The 19,547-nt window shown below is 41.5% G+C and overlaps 1 protein-coding gene across 4 annotated transcripts; it reads right to left on the bottom strand.

Moving 5' to 3' along the window:
• Positions 1 to 342: 342 nt before the first annotated feature.
• LOC131426564 (histone-lysine N-methyltransferase Suv4-20) lies at positions 343 to 17,612 on the bottom strand. 4 transcript variants are annotated; one of them, XM_058589403.1, is made up of 3 exons: positions 16,839 to 17,612; positions 11,479 to 12,326; positions 343 to 11,416 (listed from the first exon to the last, which is right to left on the bottom strand). In XM_058589403.1, exons 2-3 carry the CDS (start codon positions 11,941 to 11,943, stop codon positions 7,853 to 7,855), a joined length of 4,029 nt encoding a protein of 1,342 aa, XP_058445386.1. In that variant the 5' UTR covers positions 11,944 to 12,326; positions 16,839 to 17,612; the 3' UTR covers positions 343 to 7,852. The 4 variants fall into 4 exon arrangements, with proteins under 4 accessions (XP_058445386.1, XP_058445387.1, XP_058445388.1 ...); XM_058589404.1 differs by lacking the exon at positions 16,839 to 17,612 and adding an exon at positions 15,251 to 15,994; XM_058589405.1 differs by lacking the exon at positions 16,839 to 17,612 and adding an exon at positions 14,769 to 15,153.
• Positions 17,613 to 19,547: the final 1,935 nt, after the last annotated feature.

The following is a 19,547-nucleotide window of genomic DNA, read 5'->3' as shown; positions in this document are numbered from 1 at the left end:
TTCAGCAAAACTTATTTACAAAAGTACATCGCGCTCTTTCTGAAGGCAAATTAGTGTGCATAGGCACTTCCAAAACTAAACTCTAACCCCATTCCAAGCACGTGCTCGACAGAGGTTCAAGGTTTTCCGTTTCACCCCCCAGGAGAGAGAGCCTACACGTACGTACCGCGATGAAAGTTGAAAAATGAATCGACAAACTAAAACGGCATGCAAACCGATTTCGATACACGCGAAACGTCGATTCACTAAAACAAAAAAAAAAAGGTCCCGACCGGATTTTGTGACATTATCACGCCGGCGGACGGCAACCGTCGTAGTAGCATCGATCGTCAGTCAAGTGGATTGTTTTGAAAAGATTTTCTTTTATTTTCTGTTGTTGTTGTTGTTGCTTTGCGTTATATTTAGTTACTGATCGCAGTAGCTGTTGGTTTATGTTTAGTACTATTTTTTTTTGTTTCCATTCTACATGCCATTACTCTTTTCTATACCAGCAGATTTTCTGTTCTAGCTTATTTTTTTTGTTTTGTTTAGATTTACACGTGTATTGTTTTGTTTTCGTTCTATACTACAAACTATGCTTGTTTTTTTTTGTTTTGTTTTTATTTCTCTTGTTACAAATTCAAGTAATGAATTATATTTTCTTTCCCCCAGTGCTGTTCAGCATTTTACAATGTTCTCCTTGGCTTCTTGCAGTAGTTTTACGCATATTAAATGAATTATCTCCATTATACAAAGGTTTTTTTAGTTTTAATTCTTTATTTATGTTTTTTTTTTATCACAAAATTATGTATCATAGTGCTTGCTAATGCTATTTTACATATCCTGCTGTCGCATTACCGGCTAAATGTTTGACAGTTACGGTCCGCACAGAAGGAAGATCCTGCACAGCCCTTCCTCAGACTCTCGCTTCCTAAAGCTGCGATATTGTTATTTTTTTGTTTTTGCTCTGTACACCAGCGGCAGCACGCAGCTGGGTTTGCTTGCTACCCCATTTGCAGTACCAAACCAAACCCGAAAACGAAAAAAAAACAAAAACAAAAAAAAAGTACGTCTCGATAACATTCTCGTATTCTAACCAACCTAACTAAGTTTCTAATTCTTTATCTGTTTCTTCCGTTTTCTACTTACTGACTATGTACAGAGCGCGCGCCGACCGAGCGTCCCCAGGCACACCGGGTGCTAGGGGGGGGGGGGGGGTCGTTTGCGCGTTTGCGAGCCTGGAGAAGAATGTCGAAACGTTTCTGTTTGTATGTCGCTTGGAAATGCACTTGTCAATTCAATCGACGAGACTCCAATCGAAACACCCTCCGAGACCCCGTCTACTAACCAACGTGCCACGTGCTCCTTTTTTATTTAAAGTAGTATGATTTATTCTTTATATTCTGGCAGTACTAGGTTAATTCTTATTCAATGTACGATGATGATACATATGCTAGGTGAATTATATTTAATCATTCTGTTGTTTGCGGTTTATTTTTTGTTTTTATTTATTCTGTTGCTCGGAAACGTCAGTCCAGTAAATGCACGATGCAAAAACTCGGGTGGATCCGAAAAAAAATGAGGGAGGGGGGGGGGCATCCGAAAACGATGCTTGTTCAAAAAAAAAAATAAAGAAAGGAAGAACGAATTTCGTGCTATACAGAGGAAAAGTAGTTTACCGGATTTGCCTACAAGTAACGTACTAACATAGAAAAATATTGGTTAGAACACATTCGTTCCCGTTCCCGGTCCCGGGAAACGGGTCGGTTTTTTTTTCTTCTTCTCCGTTCACATTTGCGATTTGCCTAAAAAATGTTCCACGTAATATATTTACAAGAATAGTTTTGCCTATCCGCGAGTTGACGACCGATGTGACGATGAGATTGGTGATTTGTGTGTGAGAAAACAATGTTTTTTTTTTGTTTTGGATGTTGAAAAAACATTATATTAGTGTTCCTATATAAATATTGTCTCGCGAAACAAATTGATAGCGAAGAAAGAAAAAAAACAAACAAACAAAAAAATACGGAAACGAAAAACATTTGATTTAAATTATTTACTAAAGTGGGGGAATCGAGTTTCCGTTATCGGTTTATTTTTAGTTTTTTTTTAAAATTATTTTTAGCTAGTCTCTCTCTCGTAAGAACACTCAAGCGATTTGCAGGTGGAGGAAGCTTGCTTAACTACAAAAGTGACTGGCGCGGAATGCAGGCAGAGCATACTCCCTCTTATCTGTTTGCTAGTTGTTGGTTTTAACATTTTTTTTCTTCTTTTGTATTATCATTAAACATTCTCCTACGCCTTCATCGTTGTTTTCACTGTTGCTGTTGTTGCTGCGAACGCATTGTACGCCATACCGGAGCTCACCAGTACTCTCAAAAGCGACTGATGTCGGCTTCTGATGTCTAAAGGACAGAAGAGAAAGAAAAAAAACAATCGAAATTTCCCCCGCTAGACGTGACGAAATACGAGGAAAGCTCTGGAAATGGTTGGTGGGGGATGCGCAACAGATCGGGGCTCAGAGTTGACATTAAAAATACCCTATTTTCACTATACGGAACCACATGTCAATCAAAAAATCGAACTTTGAAAGTTGATCGGTGGATGGATTTATTTAATCGGAGCATCAATCGATTCGGAAACATTTAACTTGAACATGTATTGCCACGTTGTTCTAACAATTCAATAGTACACCATTAAAATTCAGTTTTGAATCAAATCAGCCAATCACAGCATGTCATAATGATGTCATCCTCTTAGTTTTGCGCGTCATGCATGGGGCAAAATACCCCAACGTTCTGCACAGTACATATAGGCTAGCACAGAAAATATCGGCTCAGTCTCATTTTTTTGCTCAGTAAACACCTGCCTTCATGCAGAGCGGATGGGTGAAATATTAACTTTATTATCCGCTCCATGAATAATCGTCGACGATTCGGCGTGCGATGTTCAGTATTAAGCCGAGTGGCACACCGATTACACATGCTGACTTTGACTCAGATCATCTTCCAGTAACATTCAGACTTTCCAACAAAGCTATAATTAATCTAATTAGTTCTATATTCAACAATCATAGAGCATATTGGTTGGATTACAGATCTCACATTGAAAATCATGTGGATCATGAAACTATTTTAGAAAATTCTGCGGACATCGACACAGCAATCGATAATTTGAATCATTATATTATCGAATCTAGAAATCTTTCAGTTCCCAAAGCTCCAACTAAATTAAATTCTCCTATCATCGATGACAATCTTCAACTGCTCATTCGGTTGAAGAATGTTCGTCGACGACAATATCAACGTTCTCGTGATCCTGCTATGAAAAACATAGTTAAGGATTTACAAAAAGAAATTAAACATAGATTTACTCTTTTGCGAAATGAAAATTTCACTAAAGAAGTTGAACAAATTAAACCTTATCCTAAACCTTTCTGGAAACTTTCTAAGGTTCTTAAAAAACCTCAGAAACCAATTCCTGCTCTCAAGGAAGGAAATCAAATACTTCTTACAAATGGCGAAAAAGCTCAAAAACTTGCTCAGCAGTTCGAGAGTGTACACAATTTTAATTTGAACGTTGTGAGTCCTATTGAAAATGAAGTCTCACTAAAATATGAGCATATTTCAACCCAAGTGTTATCACTAGATGACATTATTGAGACGAATTTTGATGAAATTAAGTCAATTATTAGGAAACTTAAAAACATGAAGGCTCCTGGTAATGATGGAATTTTTAATATTCTTATTAAAAATCTTCCAGATGTTGCCTTGAGACTCCTTGTTAAAATTTTCAACAAGTGTTTTTCATTAGCTTACTTCCCAAAAAGATAGAAAAACGCTAAAGTAATTCCTATCCTGAAACCTGATAAAAATCCAGCAGAAACATCAAGTTATCGACCAATTAGCTTACTTTCTTCTATCAGTAAACTTTTTGAAAAAATTATCTTGTTGAGAATGATGTCTCATATAAACGAGAATTCAATTTTTCTACCAGAGCAATTCGGATTTCGTCATGAACTCATCAACTACTCATCAACTTGTCAGAGTAACGAACATGATAAAAGCAAATAAATCTTCTGGGTTATCCACTGGAGTTGCTCTTCTAGACATAGAAAAAGCATTCGACAGTGTTTGGCACAAAGGTTTAATAGCAAAAATGTCTGATTTCCAGTTTCCTATTTATTTGATCAAAATGATTCAAAATTATTTAATTGATCGTACTCTTCAGGTTAGCTATTAGAATTGTAAATCTGAATTGCGACCCGTACGAGCCGGTGTTCCGCAGGGTTCGAGCGTAGCTCCAATCTTGTATAATATTTTAACATCTGATCTTCCAAATCTACCCGTTGGTTGTCAGAAATCGCTGTTCTGTGACGACACAAGTCTGTTAGCCATAGGTAGAAATCTAAGAGTGATCTGCAGTCGCCTACAAAGAAGTTTAAATATTTTCAGTGATTATCCGTCAAAATGGAAAATTAAACCAAATGCAGAAAAAACGCAATTAATTATCTTTCCTCATAAGCCAAGAGCTTCTTTTCTTAAACCAAACAATAATCACATTCTCAAATTGAATGGCTTGGAATTGACATGGTCTGATCAAGCTAAATACTTAGGTTTAACATATGACCAAAAACTCACTGTTGTTGTTCCACCAAGAAGAAAACGCTTCAAAGGATTCAGAATAAAATTCGGAAAATGATTTTGAAGCGTCCTCCCTGGTTTAGTACAAATGAGTTACACACATCGATGCAATCTACACTTGAATCGATTCGCTCTCTGTATTAGTTAGTAAGTTAGTATATAAGTTCCTTTTTCCCATTACACAATACAAGTAGGTTTATAATTTTCCCTACACAATATCTCAGAATTGCGGAAGCAAATGATGTCCTCATGGTAATAAAAAAATCATATATATAATAGGGCTGAAAAGTAACCACTTGTGGCTGATTTAAATCTTAATAATTTAATTTTAACTCATATTTCAATAAATAGTTATTTAAAAAAAAGCCGAGTGGCACACATCACAGGGTGGCAACTGGTTTGCCGATTTCAATTTTCCCGGTTTACGAGATAAAAATTCCCGGTTACTCGAATAGACCCAAATCGCCTCCGTTGAGTGTTTTTTTTTTGTCGTGGGTACGACTTACTTTACTATGTGGCGCCTTTTTACCCTCTGAGGGAGTGATAAGTTTTTGATCGTGAATATTTCTTGTTGTATCTAGCGTATCAACAAAATTTTTACTACATTCCATCGGAAATATGATCATAAATTTATGATAACATTTTCAGTTGAATAACATAATGACAAATAATTCAAAATGAAAGTTTTCTGAAATGTTTGGTATCAACGAGTATCAAAGAAGCAAACGCATGACGCCTTTCTCGTACATGGCTGGGTATAAAAGGTTTACACTTGATATATTTCAATCATTCTAGCCTGCGCAGTTGATTGAGCAGAAAGTAAAGCAAGTGCATCATTCCGGTTGGTTTAGGTCCAGAGTTCAGTTCCAGTTTCAGTATCAAGAATTCAGTTCAGTTCCTCTTCAAAGAAGATCGATCGCGTCATTCAGCTGCTGGTCGTTTACATTGGAGCAAAATACAACGAAAAGTGGACAATGATGGGGAACATTATGAAAAAGCTCAGACTCAGGTCCTAAATAAAATTGTAGTGCTCAATTCTAAAATGTAGCTCTGGTATCCAAGAGCAAATATTTTTCCTAAATCCAGCTCTAAAATTCAATACCTCGTCCAGATTCCAGGGCCAGAATCCAATTCCAGAGGTCTGGAACAGGAACCGACTTTCAAAGCTTGATTCTAAGCCAGGATCTTGAATCTAGATCTGGACCGGGAAGATTCGGAAATACATTCTACAGGGTCCGGCACTCGAAGTGTAACCAACTTCAGACCTTCGAGCCTGGCGTCAAGGTAAATGCGACATATTATCGGGAAAGTATTCTGGAGGTTGCTTTGAAGCCGTGAACATTTCGGTGGCAGACCATGGACGTTTCAGCAGGACTCGGCACCGTCTCACAAAGCTCGAGTGAACCAAGAATGGCTGAAAAACAACGTTCCGAACTTCATCACGTCCACACAATGGCTCTCGAATTCACCAGATGCGAATCCAACGGATTATTCTCTTTGGGCCATTTTGGAGAGCAAAGTCCGAACTAAAAGATACACCAGTCTCGAGGCGCCGAAAAAAGTTATTGTCCGCGAGTGGGCCAAAATACACCTGCAAGTCACATTCGGGCAGCTTGCGATTCGTTTTTTGACCGTCTCAAGGCCATAGTCAAGGCAAAAGGTGGTCATATCGAGCAAAAGTGAATTGATTCTGGATTTTGCATTATTTTTACACATTTTGTACTTTGAATTAAGTAAAAGTAATTTTCCAAACTGAATTTATGGCATTTTTAATTGGTTACACTTCGAGTGCCGGACCCTGTAGACTTGGATTTGAATTATGAAAAAGAATTCTGAAGTTGAAATTTAGGTTCTAATCAGAGTTCGGTTCCTCAATTCATAACTGGAATTCAGATTTAGAATCAGAATTATAAAACTGAGTTCTGAACCTGAAGTTGAGGAACCTCAGACCATAATTCAGGACCGGAATTCGGATCCAGAGTTCAGTAGTCATTCCAGAATTAGGTTTTTAAATGCATTCCAGAATCCAGATTTTTTTTATAGTTTATTTTTACTCGGCTTTAACCTAGTTGCTGTCGTTCGCCGGAGAGAATCCAGATTTATTTTAGGATTTAGGATTCTGAAGATTTTGGAACTATATTCTGGATCAAGATTGTAGAACTGAGTTTGGGAGCTGAACTCTGGATCCGAATTTGAAAACCGTATCCTGAGCAGCCTGGTTTGCAGCAGCATTTCGACTTCTGGTTTGGTGTTCAGCCCCGAACCAAAATCCTTGTCTCGAATTCAGTTCCACAAAACAGACTCAGTGATCAGTTCTACAATTCTGTTTCAGTGTTCAGTTCCCGAACTTATATTCATATTTCAGTTCCAGAACATAGCATCAAAATTGAGTTTCAGAATTCGGTTCAAGCATTCGGCTCAAAAGCTCCGGAATTCCAGGTCCAAGGTTGATTTTTTAACACCAAAGAAAATTAATTATCCATTTCATTCGTATTCACGTCATCCGGTTATGTCTCTAACATTACCCACCCACCTTTTCAATATTCCTTTAAATCAAGCTTTGAACAGAAATGCCAAGTGAAAAGAAAAATAATAATATGTCCGCTAGTTGAAGACTTTATTTTAGTCCTCTAGGGGCTTTGGTTTCATGTACGCTCAGTACAGTGACTATTTTTTATAATTATTTACCTAAGGTTGAAAAAGAATCAATAAGGAACAACTCTCCTCTCGTCAAAACGATCCTATCTAACTACACAATCCGCCTTCATAGCGTACAGAATCACTACATGGCCGATACTACGATCCTACTGACACTAAGAATGCTTCCTGGTCGGGACATCCTCAGCGCTAACGATAAGTGAGTACCATCCAGAAAAAAAAGTTGACATCGTTGAAGTACAGTAAAAATATGAACGACCCGAGATGGCTTCCCTGTGAAGTTCCGGACGAAACGCCGAGAAAACTTCGGAAATGTGATCACCAATTTTAATTGCTAAACAACGTTTCCAGTGGTATGACGCGAGGTAACCAACGAGGAATGTTTGAACAGAATCCAAGTCTGTCAAATGTGGTAAATAGCAAAAATATAAATACAACCCTCTCCGACCTGTTGCACCCACAGGAACCGTTTTTCAGCAGCCCTCTCCCCCACACTTCTGTCTCACATCAGCGCCTCTGTCTCCGCACCGCCGTCTCCACTATCGCCGTTGCAATTTACCCATCCCCAGCCGTCAGTTAAAGGTAGCGACACCCGGTTGGGCCGTGGTCAGTGCCGCCAGCTGCTGATACGGACTGCATTTGGTAGGAGTGGTGGCAGTGCTGACGGCTGCTGCAGCAGCAGCACCGACGGCAGCCGTTCCCGCTGCCGTCACCGTCAAGTGCGAATGATTCAGATGGTGAAGGTTGTGGCTGAGATGTTCGCCGAATCGTGGATGGTGGTGGTGATGGTGATTTAGATTCGTCGACTGGGGTTGCTTTTGATGCTGCTGCTGCTGCTGCTGTAGCAAAGCAGTATGTTGAATGACATTGTTTAGAGGTTGGGATTCAGACTGAGTCTGAAACTGAAATAGATTTTGATGATGCTGATGATGATGATGATGGGGATGGGAATGGTGTTGAAATTGTTGCGACAGATTGTTGCTTTGAAGGAACGAGATTGGATTCAGTGTGCTGCTGGTGAAGAGATGCTGCGTTGCTGGTTGTTGGGAAGGTTGTGCGGCCACCACCGACAGGGGAGCCGGTGGGGACCGGGAGAAGGTATTGAAGGAAGGAAACTGAGTGGCGAGCGTTCGCGACGGACTAACAATCACCCCCGGGGTGTTGTTGACGGTGCTGCTGCTGCTAGCGATGGAACTGTTGAGACTATTTGGCGTTAAACTGACCGCTGGAGACAGTGGCAGGGAGCTCGGCGTCGACGGAGACGACGATGCGGAGATTTTCGCTGTCGGTGGAATGTCGATTGTACGCGTTTCGTTACCGAATATCAACCGGAGCCGTTTGGTTGGTGCGGGAAAATCAAGCGACGCCCGTTGTTTCGGAGGGGTTTGCTGATTAGCCGCCGCCGCAGCAGCAGCAGCAGCCGCAGTAACAGCAGCAGTCACCGGTCCCAGGGCGGATGGCTGCAGAATGACCGATGGCTGCTGCTGTTGCTGACCATGGTGGTGGTGCGTAGATAATTGCTGTTGATGCAGCAACTGTGGCTGCTGTTGCTGCTGTTGCTGCTGCTGCTGCGACGACTGATGGTGATGGTGGTGCATCGCCGGAGGTGGATGATGATGATGGTGATGGTGGTGGTGATGATAGTGAGCATGACGACGAAGTTCACGTTTCGCGCGCTTCCGGTGCCGTCGGGATTCTTTCGATTTGTGACGCTTCTTGCGCTTCTGAGACAACCGGCTACTGCAGCTGCTGCTGTACGTCAACTCGTCGTCCAGCTCATCATCGTCATCGTCATCATCATCTTCCCTCTCGCTACCATCCGCAATCCCTTCCACCCGCAGTATCTCGTACTCCGGTTTGTAATTGTGGTGCGTACTGCAAGTGTCATCGCTTAAGCTAGTACCTGATTCGATAATTTCATCAATCACCGGACTGCGCTTCATACGCAGCGTCAGTTTCAGACGTCGTTCCGGTGTTTTCAACAGTGTCTCCGGGTTCGGTTGTTGCAGCTGCAGCTGCTTTTGAACCGGCACTTTGTTCTCCCAGCTCGAACTACTCTCCGACTCACTTTTCGACACTTTGCGCTTCCGCGAACCGATCACTGTTTTCGAAGCAAGCTCATCGCCGCCACCACCAACGGTCACGGCCACCACCGAGGCCACCGGTCCGTGTTCTTTATCTACACTAATAATGCTACCGTTCCTATCCCTAGTGGATGCCTTACGACTATTACTTTCACTACCGCTAGTGCTCCCGTTGCTGCTGCTTCCACTGCTCAGCACGATGACATCGTCTCTTAACAACAACTTAGCACTATCATTAGTATCATCACAATGGGTTGCTACTTTCGACCGCCGGACATCGTCCTCGTCTTCCGCTTCCGCTTCTTCGTCGTCCAGTATCAGCCGACGCGGGACACGACCGATCCGTTCGAGTTCGTCCGCTTCCTGAACTTGTTTCTGCAGTGCCGCTTCTTCGTCGGCCAGCATCACCCGGGTCTGTAGTTTCTGCTTCCGTCGATTGCCACGGTTGGAACTGTCAGCGCTACTGCCGGATGTGGACGTGAGATCGGTACTAACCGACGGTGGAGGAGATTGATGTTCCGGTGTCGGTGTTGGTTGGGAAGCTGGCCCCGTCGAGACAGTCGAATCGTTGCTACCCTCGATCAACAGTCGCTGCTTCCGTCTGGTCACCCGAGGACTGATTTGCTCCACTGGCCAGTACCTTGCTGAGCGACGTTTCGTAGGCGCAGTACTCGATGCGGATTGATCGTGCTGCTGCTGCTGCTCCTGGCTGCTACCGTTGTTGTTGTTGTTGTAGTGATGATTTCTCAGTGTGTAACCGTTCAGGGTGCCACTTTCCAGGAGATCATTGAACACATAGATGCTGCCGTTGTTGTCGTTCTTCGGTGGTTGGTGACCTTTCGAAAGCGACGAGATGCCACTGCAGCTACTCTTGGAAGCGAACGAGTGGTTGCTATTGTTGTCGTCGTCGATCACGATGACATCGTCGTCGTTCGACTGGGTTTTGCTTATCCGAGGCATCATTTTACGTTCGGCTGCCGTCGGCACCGAAGTTCTGGCCGTCACAAACGACGACGTCGACGACAGGATACTGGAGATGTCCGTGTTGACGCTACTGTTGCTGCTGCTGTACCGACGGCGGCCATTCTCCCGCACTGGCCGGTTAGTAGCTAGGTTTCGTGTGCTTCTTGGCGGAATCGGAGTGGCCGCTTCCTCAATCGTTGACTCCGGGGGCGTACTCCCACCACCGGTTGCCGGTTGCTTTTTCTCTTCGCTGGAGGAGACTTGAAATCGCCGGGACGACCGGGTAGCTCTTTTGTCGTTCGCCGATTCTGCCGTCCCAGCCGCCGAAGGAGACACTTTACTAGCCTTGGGTTCTTTCTGATCGTCCATCGGTTCGGAGGGGGCTTTCCTGGGAGAATGATGATTCTGTTGTGCCAGCAGCATTTCCGCATCATATTTGGTCATTCCTTTCTCTCGTAACTCCTTCATGCTGAGCGCTGCCAGTGCCGACGGTGGTTCACTTTTCCCAATCGTCGTTTTTCCGTGCTCCACCTGATTGTTCTTACTTTTCAGTCTATTCAACCGATTATCGGTTTCCCGCAGTCGATAGCGGACACCGTTCGGGCTTTGCTCCTCGTCATCTTTGTCCTTGGCGAAAGCCCCCGTCCCACGCCGTTCGCACGTTTCACACTCACAGTATCGATTGTTATCGCCGAAAAAGTCCTCCCCGTAGAAACAGGTAATTTCCTCGCCGATCTCGATATCCCGCAGCACCTTGACGCACGCCGTATCCCGCCCGGTGGCAACAAATTTACAATTGGCCCGACAATCGTGATTGATGTAGGCCGCCGGTCCAAGCCACAGCTGGGCGCAATTCTTCCGGCAGCTGTACATCACCGAGAAGTCATTTTTGCCGGGCTGCAACAGCATTGCTTCCTCCTTCTCCGTCAGTTCGGCAATACAACCAACCAAACATTCGATTTTTTCGTTCTTCAGCCACTTTTTGGTCGAGCAAATCTTGGCCCCCTTTTGGCCCTCCAGCGAGTACCGGTAGCATCCTTCAATCACGAAGCCCGCGTTGCGATCGAACACGCGCAGGTATCGATAAATCTACGGGAAAGTTTTGGAAATTGAACATTGAAACTCTCAAATTAACGCAAATTAACACTTACGTGCGCTTCCAGTCGCTTCTGTGCCAGCTTGCTCTTGTTCAGCACCGTCCGCGGAATCCAGTTTCCCTTCATCAGCTGCTGGTAGCATTTGGCGTAGTTCTGCGTTCGGATAAAATCCTCGATCAGATCCTTAATGGGATCGGTGTTGACCCGCAGCGGTCGATACTTGAGGTTCATCTTGTGCGTCTGAAAGCCCAATATCGGATCCAGCACCAGGCCGGTCGCGAGATCATCATTATCCGACAGTTCCTTCGGTGTCATTCCCGTCCCGCTAGTGACTCCGGTTCCACCAACACCCATCTGGGCACCGCCGGATCCACGCTGTTGTTGCTGCTGATTGCCGGCCCCGTGTCCACTGCTGCGAGGTTGATGGGTTGTGTGAGAGGCAAAATTTGAACCACTGCTGCTGCTGCTGCTGCTATTACTGTTACTGCCACTGCCATGACCGGTTGATGCTACGACCATCTTCCGAACGGGAACTGTGATATTAAAGGAGGACGCAGGACCGCAACGTTGTCGTCGTCGTCGTCGTCGTTTTCGCCCCCGTGATTCTTCTGTTGGTAGTAGTGCTGTTCTAGTACTTCCAGGGCCAGTGCTTCGCTGCTGTCGTCGTCGTTTATGATTGTTGTTGTTGGCAGCGACTGTTGCTTCTCCTACTGCGGCTGCTGTTGGTCCGTTTGCCGCACTGACCCTTCTAAACGCGGCTATCGCGAATCCTTCCTCTGCTGGTGTTTTCCCGTACGGAACTGTCGTCCCAAGGGCGACCGGCTGCTGAAGCGAAATGCTCGCTAATGGTGGCAGCTTGACTGTTGTTTCCCAACGGTTCTAGTAGGTTCCAATGGATAGCTCTGTGAATGATGACGAACGAAAAACGGTCAAAAACAAAACTACTTCTAAAATCAGTAAGTCAGTGCCGAATATGACGAAAAAAATACTGCATCAAGTGACTGCCTGGTGGAAGACGATCCTCATACGAAAAATCCTATCACGACGTGAACTTTTTCATGTTTCGCACAGCAACGAAACAAAGCCAATCTACTACGAACAAAAGAACCCTTTCAAAATCGCACAGCACTCAGCGAATCTCAAACGAAAAGAGAACCATCTCAATTCTATTTGGTTTGGAAAATCGCACTCTTGCTTTACCCGACCCCGTCATTCATTCTTTTCCAAATCCGACAGCACGCACAAACACATACTTCGATCTCATCATCACCGTCTCCGTCTGGATTGGTGAGTTTCACAACTCAACAGCACTCACTCTCTCACTACCTCCCTCTCTCTCTCTGGATTTATTTCACAGCCTTTGTTAGTATTTGTGCTACAATCTGTTTAAATGGCTGCCATTGATCGAATATCGTCATCCATATTACGAACCTCTCCACCAACCATCACATATCGTCGCATAATTTCAACTAATCACTGTTCTCTTTCTGTATTCGATTTTCACGATTTTCACTCAACAATTTGACAGCACTCCAGGAATAATGGTACTGCCAGCCAATCTGTCTTCACTCAGAGATTTCTTGTCCCAGCAACTTCGAAGATCTTAGCCACACACACACACTCGTCAAACACAGTCTTCGCCTTCGGGCAGTGTTGCCAAATTCATTTTATCACCAGAGCAAATTCAGAAATTAACAGCAGAAAAAGTGGTAACATTAGATTCGCCTTTTTCCAATTTGATCGAAACTCGGCACACATTTTTAGAAAGGCAACCCATTTTTTTTTTGAAAAGGTGCAAAGACCGATTCAACTCAAGACTGATTTTTTGAAGGGCGTATGCATTTTTGCAGCATTTTCTTTAAATCGTGATAGCTCGGAAACTGTTAATTCGACCGTCCCACGACAAAAGGGCCTAACTGCAAATGACAGTTTCTCTTTGTTCACTTTTTCTTTCACGATTTACCAAACAGATTTTATATTTGACGCTTCACTTTTCGAAAAACTTTCAAGGTAGAATTACAGGCTTTCGATTTATTTTGGAAACTTTAGAGAATTAGCATAATCGTCATAATCAAAAGAGAAAGTAAACAAAGAGAGGCTCTCATTTGCAGTTCCACCTAGTAGTGTAATGATGCCTTTCTCATATAAATCATACTATCACGTATAATATTGTGGTATTCTCCAAAATATTATTATTATTATTATATCGTTTATTTATACCCGGTTTTAACCTAGTTACGGTCGTTCACCGGGTCTCTCCAAAATAACTTTCTTCGATTCTTGAAAGAATAACCGAAATCGGTTTGTTTGACAGTCTACTGATAAAAACTATTAAATAGAGAAGATTTGAGATCGATTTAGAAAAATATTTACAGTTTTACGCCCTTTTTAGTGATGGTATAAAATTTTTAACACACTTTACCATATATTTCCGGATCCGGATGAAATTCAAGAATTATATATGAAACCACAAGATCTTCCATTTAAGTTTGTGAAAATCGGTTTAGCCATTTCCAAAAAAAAAAGTTGGTGCACTTATTTTCACAATTTTTTGCACATTTTACCTCATAATTCCGGAACCGAAAGTCGGATCCAAATAATCTTCAGGATTTTTTTGTATGGGACTATAAGGCCTTTCATTTGAATCTAAGTTTGTGGAAAACTATTCAGCCATCTCCGAGAAAAGTTATTGCAAAAAAAAAACGTTACATACGCACACACACACGACGAACTGAGTCGAATCGTGACACTCGGCCCAAAAGTCGGTTTTCACAGTGATTGCATAACCTTATTATATGAGAAAGGCAAAAAAACTATTTTAATTTTCTTTACGTTTCGTCTTCGACTTGGCAGGGCAGAGCAGTTCAAATTGAACTGCTTAGTGCAAACTTAAACAGTTAAACTTGAACCGCCAAGCAGACGTAGAGTTAATGCTTGATACAAAGAAAAGTAGAAACGGTTATGTACTCAAAGCACATGAAATATGGGTTTAAAGTTGAGGTTGAAAATGAAATTATTTCAAACAAATATTAGAGACGTTCTTTTAATTAGTTTCTTTTTTAACAGGGCATATTTTTTCATAAATACCCAATCGATTTCCTACAACTTCTTATTGGACATAATTTTTGTACAATTAAGTTTCCGAGTTATCATGACTTAATGAAAGTGCATGCAAAAATGCATACGCCCTTTCCAAAAATCAGTCTTGAGTTGAATAGATCTCTCCATACGTGCAAAATAGTTTGCCTTTCTAAAAAAACGTGCGCAAAATTTCGATTAAATTGGAAAAAAAGTCGGTTCTGATTTTCACACTTTTTCTGATGTCAATTTCTGGAATTGCTTACCTGGACCTGATTGGTTGGCTCACGCGCACGGAATCGACTGGCAGCACTGATCGCAGTAGCTCTTGCAAAACTTTTGTTCGCAATCTCGCACACTTTCGTCGTCGTCGTCGTATGCCATTCGATTCGACGAGAAATCAGCGGAACAATTGGAAAACATCGAAGCCTCGTCGTGTCGGGGGAAGCCAACGAAAAAGAAGAACTGCCAGCGAAATATGTACGTACATGCAATGCTGGTGATGAGGAAACGATTGAATGACGAGAGACGAAAGGAAATACAGATTACTTCATATCATAACTGTCTGGGCAATGACACTGAGAGTAACGAAAAAAATTTTTTTTTCATTGTTAGCATTTCCATTCGGTGAGAAATCCAGAAAATTCTGGAGTGAAACAATTAATTCGAGACCTTGGACTGATTTCAACTGAGGGAAAATTCCACCTAACCAAACCACCCACCCACCGCCTGCTTCGTTCTACTGCACCTTTATATCTGCTCTAACCAAGTAAAATCTTAGCCTTCCAGCTCTGACGTAGACTTCTTCTTCACTTCACTTGATACATTGTTCTTCCCTGCTGCCTTCTATTGCGTGTCTCTCTCTCTTTCTTCCTCTCTGCGATCACCCTGCACAATCCTGAAAGCCTTATTACGTTCTTTATAGCTAGCAATTTTGAGTTCTTTTGGAGGTTTGAACCTCCTTCAATCGATTTCACCGGAAAATTTCACAATTTTGATCACTTTCGCGAACGCACTTTCTTCACCTTCGCATCGTCCATTTTTACAAACTCGGAAATTCACTCGACAGAAATGACGCTGAGACCTCTGACTCTACTCCTTACCTTCTTTTTCTTCTCATCTGTTCGCGACTGACTGGTCGTCTCTAACATTTCTCTTTATTTTTTTTTGTCTTGTGTGTTGCTTTTACTTGTTCTTGGGGCGGTCGCCTCTTTGCACAAACACTCTATCACGGGAAGCTCGCACACACGCTCCCACTCACACAAGCGCCCAGCTTGCCATATGCCGCTGCTACAGAGCTGTGGCAAATCCTAGTAGACTGTCTGCCAGTTAGTGTTCTAACCCGAAGAGAAACCGACAGCACATGAACTGTCACCGTTGGTACTGCTTTGTTCAATAACAGTTTCCGGATAGATGATTTATCAATGGATCTTGAATCTGCTCCAGAAAAATTGTGATAATCCTAGCTGTATCACCACTGAAGAGTAAAAAATATTCAGAATGTTCCTTTACTTTTAAATCCAATTATCTAAAATATATGAGTAATTTAATTATTTCAAAACGTTAATTTTTCTTGTATCAATTTCAAAAATCCTCGATCGAAAATAAACCACTTCGATTATATTCTCATTCAGTTATCCTGAACCTATCCTGCGTATTTCACTGATATTAAAACATAGAAAACCACAAAATTTCCAAACGAGAAAACATAATTGAAGACTACTTGTGAATACAAAAAATCCAATAAGTGTCCACAATCCTGTCAGATTGAAACTTATTCAGGACACCAACCCGTCTGTTCTATCTGGACTTGTGACGATTGTTGACTTTTTATTCTGACAGCATTTCCATTGCACCCATACTACCACATTATTACTCTGACGAATCTCTTGAATCGTTTTTTAGTGTCCATCACCACCGCGATAGAAATAAAAACGATGACAATTTGCTGGAAAAAATGAAGCACTTGAAGAAACAAAAATAAATTTAGCATAACAAAAGCCTTGCCGAAAACAAAATTGCTATCTCGCTTCCTTAGCACCCAACACACACCATTTCCATAAATGTTCATCTTCATTCATTCCCGTTTTCTCTCTCTCTCTCTCTCGTACATCCTCTCCCGACACTAACCTATCCTTACCACAGCAGCACACAACAAAAAAGCGATGAGTGAATAAAAAAAAACATGGCGGCCACGACGACGACGTCGCCCTCGAACGAATTTTGCTCCGTCAAACGATGGAAAATCCAATCCGAAAATTTACCACCGATTTCCGTAATATTCGCACATTGCTACAGATTCATAAAAAATAAATAGATCGAAAAAAATCACAAACCCTTAGCTAGTTCGTAGCGTAGAAAATCCCGTAACTGCGACAATTATATTCCTTGTTATTCCGTTTACTGAAAGCAAATCCACAAAAAAAGCTCAGCTCGGCTAGCAGCGCTTCGTTTCCACTACGACGACGGCGACGGAGTCCATCTTGCTGCTGCTACTTCGATCGCTGCGGTTTTCTGCTGCTGATGCGGAAATTTTCTGTCGTTCTACTGCCCGCAGCAGATCCATAGCCGTTCGTCAGATCTCGACAATAAAAGAATCCGGTGATTCTTCGTTCCGAATGCGACAAAAGATAAAATTTCACTTGTTTCGGGTTTCCGGAAAAATCCAATGTCACTTCTTTTGTACACCGTCGAGAGCCCGAAATTTTGCTTCAGCCAGCGAATTGATTGAATGAAACGAAAAATGCACCTTGCTCTAGTTCGATTTTTTCCCTTCTACACTGCTCACAGACTGACTGACTGGTTGGTTCACTCTATACTTTTACACAACACATGCACAACGCGGGTATCGGCTCTGCAAATGCTGCGCTTTTCCTTTACACCGCCCGATGTGCTTTTCTCACTCACTTCGCGGTGCGACTGACTGACAGCAATGGTGACGGTGCTGCTGGCCGTCCGAGGGCTGATGAACTCTTCTCTTGTTGTGTGTTGTATGCTCTTTGCTTTTGGAAAACGCCTCTGATTGATAAAATAAAAACGCAAAGCCACTCGTCTTCACATCACAGCGGAAAAAGAGAAAGAGAACTGCAGCTTCTGCTTTTTTCCCGTTCGTAAGTAAGTACCTATATATCTACACAGTCTCTCTCGCGTGATATGCACACAAACCCTAGTTCGAATGATATGGCTGGCAAATGACTACCGCACACACACACTCTGAGTCGAAGTCAAGCACCACTCTACGGTTCTCTGCTAATGCTGCTCGTTTTCATACGGGAGAAAATTTTTTTGCTTTGTGATGTTCTGCTAGTTTTTCTGGAATTTTATGAATGAAATGAATCTTGTCCAAATCTGTTGAACAAGAGAGTTTTGGAAACTGGCGTTTGTCAGCAACTGTGGCATATACTGAGTGCAGTACTAGATTACATGCTGTTGGAAAATAATCAGAGATGCCATTTATACAGATTTATCTGTATTATACAGATTTTTACATGCGCGTACAGATTTAATACAGAGTACAGATTTCTTACAGATTTCTTAAATTTAATACAGATTTATACAGATTTCACCAAAAGTATTAGGATAAACTATCTATTAGTATTTGAGCTATCTATTAGTATTTGATTGCAATGACGAGATGAACGTTTAGAACCAACGTACAAATCACTTTTTAAAATATATATTTTTTGTGCAGATATTTAATGAAGAACACTGAAATCCATTTATATTAAAATTTGTAACTAAATTGAACTTAAAAGTTTGACAAGTCTTGGCATCATGAAACATTATTGCCAGACTGACAGTTGTATTACCTGACTTGACGTTGCATATTGGGTTTTGGAAATCCATCTCAACTTATGAAGTGAACATTTTCAAATTAGACAAGTATTTGGCACCATATTTCAATTGTTGTTGATAAGAAAAAACTATAAAATTTCGTCGATGAATATAATATAAGATATGAAATTTAATTTACCACTTTATAACCATAATCTATTGGAATAACACCTTTTAACATAATTGTATTGTAGAAATTTCATTTTATTAGCGAATACAGATAAATACAGATATTTTATACGAATCAATACAGATTTTCTATGAAAATATCTGGCATCTCTGAAAATAATAGCTGTCTAACATGAGCAGAGATGCCAGATGTTTTCATAGAAATTCCATATTAACCTAAATAAACCTGCATGTAATTTCCACAATTAAATAGAAACTCATTATTTATATCTTCATATCTCACTCTGCAATGACGAAATTAAAGGTTTATAATTTTTCACCAACCATCGGACCGACAAAACATCATTTCAATCCCATCTACTTTCACAATGTTGACTTTGTAAGTTGACGTGGAATTTCAGTACCTAACATGAATAGAATTTACTTCTGATTATTGAAAATCGACTATGAAGATTTTCATTAATATTCCAGTACTTACCAGAAATCTAATTATTCACCATTTTTATTTTGACGGTCGATAAATCATATTCTTTTTATGAAGAAATTCTGAATAATTCAAAAAATTGTCTATGCAGTTAACAGATTTCTAAGTGGATACGTCTTACTTCACTGTGACGTACCTTTTAAAAATTCGCCTTGTGAAAGAATTGGTAGAACTCAATCGTGAATATCTCGAATTGCACTAATAGCATTGAAATAAATCTTTCTGAATGCCATCAGAAATATGATCAACAATTTATGATTAATTTTTCAACACCTCAAAATTAGGTTTTGTTAAACTTTTGGATACAATCAGGAAAATTCATTACGCTGGTTTGCCTTTTTCGCTGGACTGGACGTTGTGTTGAGGAACTTTCACCAACAGTAGCAAAAACGCAGTGGCGAGCAGTTGCTTTATCAACCAGTAGCAGCAAAAACAGATCATCACGAATCGCATTCAGCTTCTGAATACTGAATCTGAATTCGAGAACTAGTTTCAGGTTTAGAATTACTCAATTCCAGAATATAGTTTTTAAAACCGGTTCAGTAATTCATGTTTGAATCTCGAACCAAGAATTCTGATTCAGAAATTGAGTTTCAGA

This window comes from Malaya genurostris, chromosome 1 (assembly GCF_030247185.1).
Source record: "Malaya genurostris strain Urasoe2022 chromosome 1, Malgen_1.1, whole genome shotgun sequence".
In the NCBI taxonomy this organism is placed as follows: Eukaryota; Metazoa; Arthropoda; class Insecta; order Diptera; family Culicidae; genus Malaya; species Malaya genurostris.
Note: the sequence above shows the minus strand (reverse complement) of the source record. Positions and strands in the feature narration are given on the sequence as shown.

What these genes read in the sequence shown, in the direction of transcription:
- LOC131426564 (XM_058589403.1), bottom strand. Translation starts at nt 11,943, where the DNA reads ATGGTCGTAGCATCAACCGGTCATGGCAGTGGCAGTAACAGTAATAGC. An exon ending in AGAAGCGACTGGAAGCGCAC is followed by an intron (nt 11,417 to 11,478) that starts GTAAGTGTTAAT and finishes ACTTTCCCGTAG; the next exon opens with ATTTATCGATACCTGCGCGT.